This window comes from Anguilla anguilla, chromosome 7, assembly GCF_013347855.1.
Source record: "Anguilla anguilla isolate fAngAng1 chromosome 7, fAngAng1.pri, whole genome shotgun sequence".
Classification (NCBI taxonomy): Eukaryota; Metazoa; Chordata; class Actinopteri; order Anguilliformes; family Anguillidae; genus Anguilla; species Anguilla anguilla.
The window spans coordinates 43154717-43169059 of NC_049207.1; the positions used below are offsets into that span (position 1 = coordinate 43154717).

The 14343-nt window shown below is 45.1% G+C and overlaps 1 protein-coding gene across 1 annotated transcript in view; it reads right to left on the reverse strand.

Annotated features, from left to right (window-relative positions):
* The window catches only part of tapt1a (transmembrane anterior posterior transformation 1a), a 37648-nt gene that overhangs the window by 12853 nt on the left and 10452 nt on the right, over positions 1-14343 (reverse strand). Inside the window, exons 4-9 of the mRNA XM_035426462.1 lie at positions 9919-10081; positions 9286-9421; positions 8816-8913; positions 6462-6531; positions 5722-5802; positions 4865-4974 (exon numbers count right to left, since the gene is read on the reverse strand). Of these exons, the coding sequence (XP_035282353.1) occupies positions 4865-4974; positions 5722-5802; positions 6462-6531; positions 8816-8913; positions 9286-9421; positions 9919-10081 (658 nt within the window). The remainder of the gene's footprint in view (positions 1-4864; positions 4975-5721; positions 5803-6461; positions 6532-8815; positions 8914-9285; positions 9422-9918; positions 10082-14343) is intronic.

Genomic DNA, 14343 nt, shown 5'->3' on the forward strand with positions numbered 1-14343 from the left:
ATGGCTGTTCACAATGAATTCAAGACTCTTTTTTTATAGTTCAAAATACACTATTTGACGAAAAGTAACTGGACACCCCTTGGTATGGGGCTGTTTATCATGGTTTGGGGTAGGCCCTTCAGTTCCAGCAAAGGCAAATCTTAATGCAATGACATCTTAGACGATTCTGTGCTACCAAATTTGTGGCAACAGTTTTGGGAAGGCCCTTTCCTGTTTCAGCATGACAATGCCCCCAGGCACATAATGAGATCTGTGTAGAAGTGGTTTTGTCGAGATCGGTGTGAAAGAACTTGACTGGCCTGCACAGAGCCTTGACCTCAACCTCATCCAACATCTTTGGGATCAACTGGAAAGCCAACTGTGAGCCAGGCCTAATCGCCCAATCAGTGCCCAACCTCACTAATGCTCTTCTGGCTGAATGGAAGCAAATCCCAGAAGCGATGTTCCAACATCCAGTATAAACCTTCCCCAGAAGAGTGGAGGTTGTTATAGCAGCAAACGGTGGACCAAGTCTATATTAATGCCCATAATTTGGGATGAGACGTTGGGTGTCAGGTGTCCACCTACTTTTAGCCATGAGGTGCATCACGTAGGTCACTCCAAACAATAATAATGTCATTATAATGAAAAATACTGTGTTTATTATTAAAATATTATATCACAGCACTGTTTGTTTAATTTACGTAAATTATGCTAATGTGACACAAAGTGGACCAGTTCAGAGACGTCAAGCAAGACAGATAATAAAAGCCCACCAGAATACACAAAAAGAATTACAAAATCATTACCACAGCAACAGCAGATCAGTTTATCACTGGGTGAAGAAAAATACTAACTGTACATGAATGCAGCTGGAACTCTGGAACTTGCGATGTCTGGCCTGAACTAATCACAATAATTAGCCTATCCTGTGCACATAACTACTGAATTGGGTAAAAGTGATTATTGAAAAAAAAAAAAGATATTGCCCATCCCAATCTGCTAGTCTGTAAATTCTGCTGATCATACTGCACAGGTAATCTACCTAGGAGCTGGACCAGAGAAACAGCCTGCAAAAAATAAGCAGGGTTCATTCCGATTCTCCTACAGCATGTACACAGTGTACCTCTGCAGTTTTGTATGCTGTAGCTGGCCTTGGCTGCCCAGCCAGACTTCGTAAAACGAAGTGTTCCAATTTGACCTTCTGTAATGAAAGAGTGCAGCTGAAATTCTCTCTTTTTTTTAGTCAGGGAAACACACACAGAAATCGCAGTGGGATGCACTTACTCTGGGCACAGAAACTGAGAAAACACTCCCATCGGTAGAATCCCGAAGCACTCAGATGAAAACATTTAAACTGGGCTTTACAAAAAAAAAGGCACGTGCAAAAACAGATGCAAGATCTGCCGAAGCTTTGAGAGTCCTGACAAGACAGAGGCCGCTTTAGGTCAGTAAGACAGCTCTGTATTTTTGGTGAACAAGGACCCCTTCACCTAGAGCCTGAAGGGATACGTCGAGCACAGAATAGCTTTCAAAAATCACCAGATTTTGCACCGTGAAAGAGATACTTTCTCAGGTTAGCAGAATCACTTAAAATAGAGGCACAATCCTTATTTTACAGCTAGATTGGAGCGTCTCTCTATTTTGTCAGTGAAAAATAATAACATGATAAAGTTACATTATTATATAATATGACAGGGTAATATAGTAATTATATTCATCACGTATCCAAAAGAGATTTGGCTTTTAGGGGTCCGGGTGTGGACGATCAGGAACAATGACAAGTGATTTCGAAGGCCGTCAACGTGTTCGTGTAGAAACCTCCCATTCTTTCCGTCATTCGATCAGACTAAGGAGAAACCGGTTTTACGGTTACTTCCCCGCTTTACAGCAGGCTGTGCCGTTGTTATGCCGACCGCACACCATGACAACAGACTCCCTGTAAGGAAATCACCAAGGCCCCCGTGTCGTTTATGCAGAATTAGGCCAGGCAGGAATTCACACAGCCTCATTGTGAAATGGCATCCTGTGTCCTACATGCATGCAGCTAAATACAAAGTGTTAGGAGCTTCTGAAATTACACAGATTCTGCAAGCGAGAAATAGAAAAGTGACCCAGTTTCTAAGAGGAACGCTGACCCCTTTAAACGCGGAACGTTACTGAAAACACTCGGGGTGAGGAGCCGTATAGCGATAATTATACAGTATCCACACCTTCCATTTTAGCTGCTCGGATAGATACGCGATGCGTGAAACGGAGCGCGGTCCCTCAGCAGGAAGTGGAGGGGAGGCTGATGAGAAAGCGTGCATCAGAAAGCCCGCCTTTTCAGAGACTGACGCCGGGATGAGCCGGAGACAGAGCCAGAGACGGCGACACCTGGGCGGGACCTGCGCGATGAGCGGCAGGTTGTAGGTTACCGCGGGAAACGCGGTGTCGTGGTATGGTACCGAGGGGGTTGGGAACCGTCTGCCTTGTCCGGGCTCTCGGACGCCAGTGACCTCAGGGTTCGGCCGTATTTGCAGACGGAGGAATGTGCGTAGCCTACGTGTTGTGAAAACAAACATCGGCCACTGCGTAAACACCCTGGTGCGACCTGACCCCGACCTCGAGGGGTCAGTCCCACTGACCCTGTGTTCACACGCTAGCGAAAAAGAAATCTGGCCGCTCAAGAGAAGCTGTAAACCTTTCACGGACAACGTCCCACCCTTTCCCACGCCGAAAATCTAATCTACACCTATCATGGGGTCCGGTCTGTTTCAGGGAGATTAGCAATGCGCGATTTGAAATCGAATGCGTTGAGGTATGCGATGGGCGCATCCTGCGTTTGGTTGGACGAGGCGGAGCGACGGTTTTTTTTCCCGCCCCGCTGCGGCAGTCGAATCTGCCTCGTCGGGAAAAGTAGCACGGCGGCGGGAATTTTTAGAACTATTCCTACGACAGCCGATGAAAACTTCTGCTTTGATTAGCGCGTTGCTAACGTTCTCTCTCTCCCCCCCCCACTAATGTGTGAACAGAGTGTCGCGTTCGTCTCCCTTCCGCAGCCATGGCAACGCCACATACCTTTCCCCTTGTTATCACGTTCAGCTAGGAGGCTGAACTGCCTGCAGAGACGGTTCGAATTCAACTGCACAATTAACAAGGGGAGCCAGCGTATCTCCCCTCAAACTAAACACCTGAGATGACCCAGTGTGGGTCTACCCAGAATCCATCTGCCTGCTCGGACACAGCTGACTGGGCTGCTAACAGATTAGCCGCTGAAGTGCCTTAATAGCCTGCTTACGAGCAGGCAATCAGAGGCTTGGAATTATGATTCATATGGGATTTGCTGGAACTGGTGGCATGGAACTAAACTTCTGTGCAACCAATATGTAACTAAAAGCATCTACCAGTGCCTCCAGTAGCCGTGCTAGCCATAATTATAGTAAATCAGGCCCGTCCAGCATTTTTCCGCTTGTGTAGGGTCATGGAAAATCTGCTTAATTAATGGATAAACCACACCAGTGTAATAGCTTCCGCTCTAGAAAGTAATTACAGTCCCTCTTTTACGCAGGTGTTTTTCTGTTCACTACATGCAAATGGCAAATAAAATATTAATAACTACCAATGCTACAGTTTTCAGAGCAGGTACAAGGAAACATAACGTTCACCATAGCCAGCAGCGAATCTGGTCTTTGAGTGTGTGGCTCAGGTTCCTGTTTTATGTCCTCAAATAGTGCGATTGCAGTTCTTCTATTCATTTATTTAACCTTTATTTCACCAGGAACTCTCAGTGAAATCCGGAATCTCTTTTTCAAGAGAAACCTGGCCAAGGATACAGCCTCACTATTTGCCGTTTCGCTGCATTGCTTCACTATCTGCTGTTCAGTTAATTAAACGAGTTCAATTCTTGGACAAAAGCCCATCTGCCTCATTTCGTCTTGCCATTGTACTCTGTGTCTTCTCCTGGCTCCGATGACTGCTGCCATGTTTGGAAGAGAGGCCTTATCGATACAGTTTTTACAGGAAGTGGGCTATATCAGAGCTCAGCAAATTACCTGACTTCAGGAGTTCTCCAAATCCACACACAGAGGAGGAGCCTCGCAATTGAGCCGTAATTAGTAAATTAGACGGAATATGCAATTGACCCAATTTACTAAATCTCCACCCTGTTTTAGCGTGCTCACCCCAGGCATGCATATGCATGAACAGTATCAAAAGGAAAGTTGCAGTGACGTAATCCCTGCGAATCGCATCCCAATGGAGATCATGTCCCATCGCGACTGCTTATGAAACCAATATTTTATAAGCAATTCTTTAGTTAACCTGGTCTTGAAGCAGCAAGGCGCACTGCACACAACAATTCTGACACAGAAATGCTGAATGCAGGGAACTGTGTCCCATCCATCCATTTTCTAAACTGCTTATGGCTGGTCAGGGTTGTGGGGGGGGGGGGGGGGGGGGGGGGGTGCTGGAGCCTATCCCAGCATGCAATGGGCAAGAGGCGGGAATGTACCCTGAAAAGGTTACTAATCCATCACAGGGCCTATGCACGATTCACTCACACACTCATACCTGTGGGCAATTTAGCCTCCCAATTAGCCTACTGCATGTCTTTGGACTGCAGGGGAAAACCGGAGTACCCAGTGGACACCCATGGGGCCACACGCAAACTGCACACAGAAAGGCCCTTGGTCAGGAATCAAACTGGGTACCTTCTTGCTCTGAGGCGGCAGTGCTCTTCACCCCACCCCCCATGATTCCCGGGAAATGCATTTACCCCACTGAACCAGACAATGCTGCTCTTTAGAGTCTGTTCAGGTCACGCGTCTACTGCAGCCGGCGAAACGCACGGATCCCGACGGATACCTATCAAACAAAGCTTCAGGAGGCGACGTCGGGCACTCACCTCGGCCGCGATGTCGTTGAACTTGGTGATGAAGGCGTGCTTGACGATGTCGACGGCGATCTCCGAGGCCACCACCATGCAGACGTCGGGAAACAGGACCCAGAGGTGATCTGAGGACGAGCGGAGACGGAGGATCCATCACTCGGAACGACGCGTTTGCAAAGCCTTCGCCTTCTCAGCGGGGCAAGACGCGCAGCCCGTAATGGAGAGGTTACACTCGACAGCTTTCAGATTGGAGATCTTTAAACGATTCTCTGTTTTTTTAAGACTAGTCTACGGAGGACACACAATGCGGGGCCATTATCTGGCTTCAACCCTGTGCTGAAAGTCCCCCCCCCCCCCATACATCCCTTATCCCAGCCACTGGGACGATACAATCTAATCCATGAAAGATGTAACAAATGGCAAGAAATAATACTCATGGAATAAAACGCTTATGTGGCTCCAAGGCTATTGTAAAATAAAATCTAAAAAATTAAAAAATTCACCTTTTTTATGCTATCATTGGGCCAAATGTTTTATATCAAGTCTTGAAAAATGACCCCTATGGAAAGTGCATAACTGCATGTAGTAAAGTTAAGTTATACTTCATTGACCCCAGGGGAAAATCCGGTGTGTCACATTAGGGTGGTAATGAAAACCGACTGGATCGTTGATCTCCAGGAACAGGGGCCCAGCTTTAAAGCTTCAGTCCAGCTCACGTCTGTGATTTACAGTGCACGAACGGACACAAATCCATTTTGGCGGTCGTAAACAACGTCTGCATCCAGGGACCTGCCACAAAATGGCAGCTGATGACAGAACAGCACATGACGCCATTTTAGACCCTGGCGTTCTGCAGCGGCGAGGACCGTCACCTGGGTTCCAGGAGAACTGCTCCATGTTCCGCAGACACACTATGACCAGAAGCACGTAGTTGGTAAATCTTTCCTTGATATCTGAAATAAAAGCAAAACATTTAAACGGGTTACTGTATGTACAGAAACCAAGAGGCCATGCCAAGCCAACGGTTCACAACGTCTGAATGTGACAGCATGCATTAAAAAAAAACAGACCCCTTGGACTCATTTTACGTCAATGCACGTAACGAGAAATTTTTCACGGCCCCTTATTGAAAAGCTCCCAATACAAAGATGAGCTGCTTCATCAGTCGCTTGTCTCAGGAAGCGGCCATACATTCCATGAATTAAAATGAGCAACGGGTTGATTAAAGTGCATTTGAATTCCTTTTATTGAAAGAGATTGCCGGCAAAAAAAAAAGCTGGACGCAGCTGGTTGATGTTGTAAACGTGCTTTTAAATTCAGATATTCCTTTTGTGCTTCAATGTGTTTTAAGAGCACACAAAGCAGCAAGGATTAGCATTTCAAAAGAACTACTGTACCTTGCAAATGGACAATTTCAATAGGCTCTTTTAAAAAGTATACACTGTTCTAGATTGTCATTTTTACAGAAGGAATGCTTCTGAAATGAATGTACTGCTTGTACATCTGAATTATACCACCTCATAAAATGTTCCAAATGAAATTATTACACAGTGAAACAGAAATATGTTCCAATATTCAATACAGTGTTTAAATCATACATGCGTTTACATACCACTATTTGACATCTGAAACAGATTGTTTTTCCCAAACTTCTTGAAAACACTTCCTTTAATCTCCACAAACTGTGAAAAAAAATCAAACAATGATTAAATAAAAAATGGGCCAATTAGCCATTATTTCTTGGCACGATTTTTACATGAAAATAAAAGAATAAAAAGGCCCTTGTCTTTCATGCAGCTGAACACGATTGGTACAGCTATGAACAAAATACTGTAACATGAGCAAAGTGGAATTAATTTTCCCAAATTGTAGTCTTTTGAACTGAAGTGAGGGGAAGGACATGTAAGCAATTACTGTAAACAGAACAACAAAGCACTTAGGAAACTTGTTTCGCGGAAATAGATCATCATGCTATCACAGCTGTTTAGCCGCGGTGTCGAAACGTTTCAAAACAAAGGGATCTTTATTTATATAGATAGCATCCATTCAGCCAGGCTGAATGGGACAAAATGAACACTTAGGCTGTTCTAATTGGGGTGGTTACAAAAGGCTGAAATCACTCCACGCTTCCCATGTGTGCACTTCGATTTCGACATTTTACAATATCAAATCTTCGGACAGAATAGCAATGAACGGGGCACTTTGGTCCCCCAACAAGTATTGGGTACGTTCCGTTCTGGGACGAATATCTTCCGGTTTTACATTTAGGAGCGGCCATATCAATCTGACTCGAGTCAGAAATGCACCAGAAGCGGAGCGGACATGAAGCGGATTGCTAGCCCCCATGCTAGTGGATTTTATAGAAGCTGTGGCTCGGCACGCTGTAGGACAGCTTCAGTGCCAAGTCAAATTTTTTGGCGCCTGACACTCATTTCACAGGAATACACCGTGGAAATGCAATGCTGCTGGTCATATTTGCAGCATATCACCACAGAATCATAGTCCTACACTTTAAATTTGACGTGCAACCTAATCTCACGTCTCAATTGCTAATGAAGTTTATTAATAGGCACAGCAATAATAAATGTCCGACCTGCTTTTGAAATATCCCTTTCCAAATGAACATTGGGTGTGTCTCTGAATTATCACCAAAATGGTAAAACGTTTAGTAAATGTTTAGGCAGCCATTTCCACAGATAACCTAATAAAGGGATAGACATAAACAGGTCCTCTAGGCTAGACAAAATATTAACCAATCACAAGCCACTAAACAACCCTAAAAAAAATCTGAAGTAAGCACATGTTGCGTAAGAGTCTTTCGAAAAAGCCGACAAGATGGACGACAGAAAGTTAATTGTCAAGGTGCATAAGCACAGGGAGCTGCATGACCCCCAACAAACACCTTTCACCAGAACAAAAAAGGCCTTGTGATGACGTTGCCATGGCTATTGGAACAGCTATTGCCTGATGGAGGCTATTTAATGAATGAACAGGGCACTGCACCTCCTAGCTTTATTCTCTCAGGGAGATCTGTGCTAAAACAAAAGATGCTACTTGCATTTGCCAATATAGACTTTGCTGTGTATAGCCTATATGCTCTTAGCAATTACTGCAAAGTGAACAGAGGTTATCAGATGTAAATAATGTCCCCCCCAACCCCACAAAAAGTCTTTGTCTATACACTGAAATCTGCCAATAGTGGGGCCAATCTAATTTGAAAGAGTGGTTTCACAAAGAACGAGTTACTTCACCTTGAAAAGTATTAAAGCACAGTTAATAAGCCACCTTCAAGAGAAATACTTTTGTTCATTAATGATACTTAGAAAGTATTTTACAGTGCTTAATAAAAATGCAGGCAGCAAATGTAGTGTTAACAATAATACAAATAAAAAGAACTAAAATGTGAGTAATTATGATGTTGACGTTCATGAATAATAATGTGCAAGGATTGTTAGCCATGTTTCTGAGCAGCCAGGACAAGAGGGAGACTCCCACACATGCCGCTCCAGGAATAAATATTTCATCCGGCAGCGTACACGTTTTGGCTAGCCTTCATCAGAACACATCATGTCTCTACTCCACCTCCCGCCCCCAAACTTTGCGATCAAACTTCCCCCATGGTAAGCGAAACAAAACTTTGCCTATATGTGTGTGTGTGTGTGTGTGTGTGTGTGTGTGTGTGTGTGTGGCGTCCGGTACGTGTTCACTCCGCTCCTGGTGTAATTCCAGCCTTATGCAACAGAGCGCCGTCCTCCCACACAACCAACCCTTCCAAACACACCGCATAACACAGACTATTTTTAGCCGCACCCTCTGAATGTCTAATGGTACAGTGGACTCCAACGCTGCAGGGCTCATAAATTATTGAGAGATTTCGTCCCATAATTCAACAAAAATACCGCAACCGCAAATATTTTGCCAGCCGAAAGAGCACAGCGTCCCTTCGCCGCGGAACGGGATACTCACGTTGTTGGACATCATGATGGTGAGCAGCGACTTGTTGTGGGAGTTGAAGGCCACGTTGAGCGTTGTGGCCTGGACCATAATTAGAATGGCATGGAGGACTGGGAAATGGCAGTTGAGGAAAGATGCAACTCAACTTGTGTGTCCAACTACAACTCAGCTCATGTCTCCAACTACAACTTGACTTGTGTCTCCAACTACAACTTGACTTGTGTCTACAACTAAAACTCAATGTGTGTCTACAACTACAACTCGTGACTTGTGTCCACAACTACAACTGAAGTTGAAAACTTTTTCAGCACACTAATGCATCCCAATTAGTAGATACCCCCCTAAATTATTTTTCCAGTTAGTGCACGTCAATTTTTAGGAGCAAATATTCCTAAAATGGGAGCATTGCATTGCCCTGTATCAATGTGTAGCCTATATGCCGAAAGGCCCCTTCCCCACAATGCTTTGCAGTCAAAGGATACACACGTAGAGCACGGCCATCAGGAAGTGAGGGATGACCCTGATGCGGGACCGCTTCCTCTGCTTGGGCTCCGTGGCGGTCCAGTACAGAGCGTCCAGTATGTCCTGCCCGAAGGACGAGAACAGACGATCCGCCACCTGCGCCGGGGAGCGCAGGCCGCGTGATTCACTGAACAGAACCGCCGTCTGCTTCGCCTTTCACGCCCCAAAGCCGCGTCACACCGAGCCCCGTTAAAAAGGGACGCGTTCAAATTACGGTAGTCTTTCATTTCAACCGTATTACAATAAGATAAGTCAAATATACATTTTAGAAAGAGGGCTAGACTTCAACAGCGGTGTTCATTCAATTATAACGTCAAGAGGTCTGGTCATAACATTCAATATCAAATTTAAACCTGAGGGACGTCGTAATTACATATTCTTTCAATTGCTTCTTCGGTCTAAAACAAACCACATCTTTTGCGTAATTCACAGTTCAGTGTTCGGTTCATTAGTGAAAGCTACAGCCGCGGGGTTTTGCGGTGTGCTGGGGCTGCCCCCGTGCTCTGGGGAGGCGCGACTGTCTCTGTGGGTGTGACCTAAACCGCGTACGCCTCCGCAGGTTGGGACGGAGCGGGTGCCGGTGACTGCAGTACCTCCAGCATGTTGTAGATGAGGTAGAGTTTGATGACGGACTGACCCCGGATCAGGTGGTACATCATGGAGTAGTCCACGTAGTGCATCATGAAGTAGCAGAGGACCAGGATGAAGCCCTTCAGGATGTCGCACACCTGGGCAGGCTGCAGGAGCCGAGACCCACTGCAAATGCACAGGCGTACACACACACACACACACACATACATATACACACACACACACACACACATACGCATGCGCGCACACACACACAAGCATTCACAAGTATGCAAGCATGCGTACACATGTATGCACATTCACAAATAAGCACGCAAATATCCAAACACAAGCATTCACAAATGAACAAGCACACATACGCACACACGCATGTATACACATGCACACACGGGAGAGAGAGAGAGAGAGAGAGAGAGAGAGAGATTTATTATCACAAATCAGAAAAAACCTAAAGCTAGAAAAATCTACAACCATACAAAACCATCAAAAAAAAAAAGAAAGCGAATGCATTCAAACAGTGAAAACATTGATTAACTCTGATGAGCGTGAAGAGCGGAGAGCGCGTGTTTTCGCGTTCTGCGGACGGCGAAGGCACAGACTGCCCGCCGTCGGGCGGTATCATCCGTTGGCGATGCGAGCGACGGTGTCATCCAATCTGCTCCGCATGGAGCAGGGGGGGAGGGGCTCCGTTTGCTAACGTCAACAGATGGGTCATGCAAGCGTACGTCACCTGCACCTTCGCGACGCTCCGTCACATATTGTGCATCAGGGCTGCCCATCCGTGTTCCTGGAGATCTACCGTCCTGCAGGCTTTAACTCTAACCCTAACAAAGCACACCTCATTCGACAGCTAGAGATCTCTTTGAGCTGCTAATTAGTAGAGTCAGGCGTGCCAAATTAGGGTCAAAGTGAAAAGCTAGAGTACAGCAGATCTCCAGGAACAGGGTTGGGCAGCCCTGCTGTACACACACCTCCTCGAAGAACTGACAGGGTTAACGTCCTGCGTGGGTATTTTAAGAGCCTGCTTCTTCGCTGATGTAAGGCGCAAGGAGGAGGAAAACTACCGGTGGATGTACCGAGCACTTATGAGTCAGCTTTGCGAGCCGCTGACTTGGTTTGCGTTCAGGGCGACTGACTAAAAATGTTCCTCGGGTTTGATTTGCCAGTATTTTAAAAGAGCCGGGACACCTAATAATGACAATTTATGCAACTTGTGAAATGATGACAGTAGAGTCAAATGAACAAACACCATATCCTCATAAGACTCGAAAATTCCTTCTTGTCCCCTGTATAGGACATGAGTCGCTGGTCTTAAATCTACAGAATCATGTATTCTACTATGCTGAAACCTACACAATAACAGAAATATTTTTTGAAAATATTTTCACTGAAACGTTTTTGTCGTCCAAGACACTTGTATTGTGTCAAAAATATTAAAATACTTAAAACTTTTTTTTTTCTGCCGTGTCTTAGGAGGCTATAAAGAGCAACTTAAACAGTCAAAGGAGTGTGTCCACAAATGACTAATGACACTTTAATTACTGAAAATACAGTCAGCTTCAAGCTCAACTCATCTGGTTATAACTCAGCTACAGCACAGCTCCTGCCGATGGGAGAATCAGGCACAGTGGTGCAATATATAGCACAGAAAGTACAACATGAGCAGAATGTATTGGTATTTTGCCATTATCATCCATGCACAGAAAACACTTCGTCATTGGTGCTGAAGCTGCAGCATACGCTGTGCTTTTACAGAAGGCAATGAGAGACTGCACAAAACCATGTCACGCACAGCACTGGCATGTTGACTTTAATCAGTTTCTGTTTAAATTTCTGTGTCCATACTCCTTGGCTCTGCAATTTTACTGGGCTCAATGACAATAAATGAGAAAATAACAGCGCTCATCTGCATTGTATAAGCATAGCGGCGCCATCTGGTGGTGAGATACTCTAACAAATACATACGGAATGCTGTCTCGCTCTACGACCTCGTTACTCAAATCACGCCCCTCGAGGGCCTGGAGAACTGCTGGTTTTCCACCCTGCCTTCACCTGGGAGTCAGGCGTGATGACAGTTTGGTCAATCATCAGTACCACTGACTTCAGTTAATTACCTGTGAGAAAAGAAAACCTGGGCTGGATTTGGACTCGAGGGCCGGATTGGAGTATCCATGTTCCACAGCAGGGCTGCCCAACCCTGTTCCTGGAGATTTACCATCCTGCAGGTTTTCATTTCAACCCTAATTTGGCACACCGGACTCTACCAACTGCCAGCTCGTAGGAATGCCTAGCTGTTAAATGAGGTGTGTTAAATGAGGCGTGAGGTCTACCATCCTGAAGATCTCCGGGAACGGGGTTTGGCAGCCCCGCTGTGCGGTGTCCTTCACTGAGGACGTGCGGTGATCCGCCAACCGGCGCCGCGGAGCATCGTTTGTTGTTCGCTTCCGGAATCGTAGCGGAAATGGCGGCTCCGGGGGGACGCCCGCGGGGGACAGGGGCACCTCGAGGCCAGATTTGGCATGTGTGCAAAGGGGTAAATTCTGTGATAAGCACGGTCTCAAAATAACCAATATCAAATCTTTCTGTAGCCAGAAGTACAGAGAACTTCATAGGTTTCAACCTGAAAACAACTCATTTGAAATCTCAACTGAATAAAATATATTTAATGTTTAATGTCTTATTTGGTTCTTTATAAATATATAACTGTTAAAAGTTTATGTTTTAGTTAGTGTTAGTATATGATTGCACGGGGCCTTCGAAGCTCCTGTGGATTCTGGCAGCTTCACACAAGTCAGTTTCAGACATTTTAAGCAAACATTGGTGGAAAGTACACAACAATTTTTTCTAGTTATTTTGACTTTTTTTTTTTTTTTAAATTGAATTTAGCTGCAGACACTGTCTGACCACGGCCCCCGCATCATTATCGGGGAAATAATGAAGTCTGTTTTCATGTGTTGTCCTAAGAGCAGCTTTCTTTCCTTCTTGCCTCTCCAATTACAACCTCTCTTGCCTGCATCCCAGCTGCAGCGGCCACAGGAACAAAAAGACAAAAGAGCGGAGGAAAGAGCGTCCCTGGAGATCTCCCCTGCGCTCGACGCAATACACAGGCTGCTGAAACCCGTCTGACTATTAGGACTGAGTTACAGTGCATTCAGGACACCATTAGCTACACGGAAGGGGATTTCAGCTGCCGTTGCACCTCACAACCCGGTATCAGAGCTTCATCAAACTGAACGAGCAGGTACTCAAAGAAATCTTACACTCTGAAAGTACTGTGCAGCACACACTTGACGGCTTCATGGGGAACCGATGGCTCGGAGAGACCCTGCCATCATTTTTTAAAGTTAATCTATCAATAATAATAAATAGAAATAACTGAAAGCTATGCTACTTAGAGTATTATATTCAGTTCAGATTGTAAGTGACATCTTGCCCACCGGGAGGAGGATTTGATATGGGTCATTTGGAGACCAAGTTCACAGCACAATTGCCAGGCTGTTTATATATTCACCAATCAGGTGAGACTAGTTAATGCCACATCGGACCTTAAATTCTGGTGTCCAGAAAGGACAGCCTACTTCAAAAGGTATAAGCATTATTTCTCTGCTTACAAATTTGAACACCCCAAAAGCAAGAAATATGTGATTGTGCGGGATCGTTACAGGATGGGCGCCACAGATCATTTTTACTGCTTGGTGGAGACGCCTCCCAGTGCATTCCCCTGCGCGGTCTCTCGCTACCGAAGTCATAATCCACAACCGCGCGAGCAGCAGAGGAACCAAGCACGACGCAATTAGCGATTCCGTGATCAGATGGATGCACTGACGAAAGACGTAGTAAATAAATAAATCAAACGGCATTTGCATTTTTGGGATGTGTTGTGCGGTCCAGAAAAATCAACTGAAACTGATCTCGTGTCAGTTTGAGAGATGCCGCAGTTCAAATCAGACTGGTGCATTTTTTATATTTTTTATTTATTTATTTTTTGAAAAGGCTGGTCTTAAAATGCCTCTAGGTTCCCTTGGAGATTACGGCGCACAGATAAGAAACTAACGTATTCAGGCCGCGTACTGCAGCATCACGGCACGGATCGACCGCATCAGCAGGTGCGCTAGGTTTCCTGGGGTTTTTTGCTGTAGTATGCAAAATCTTTATTGGGCTGCATTATTAATTGGCTCAGCAGGCTCCTGTATCCAGGGAAACCTACATTAATCAAACCGTTTTTATTGCTGGGTTTTAAATGCACCATTTCAGGCAATGCAAATGGCTCAAGGGTATAAAAAATTATTCAAACTCAAAACAAGAGAAATACTGGTTGTATGGAATTTTTTGGAAAATTGAAGGATAGTTTTGTTCTGTAAATGCTTCTAAAATTCCTTTTTTTAAATTATGTATTTCTTTATTTTCAGTCTTGTTGCTACCGGATA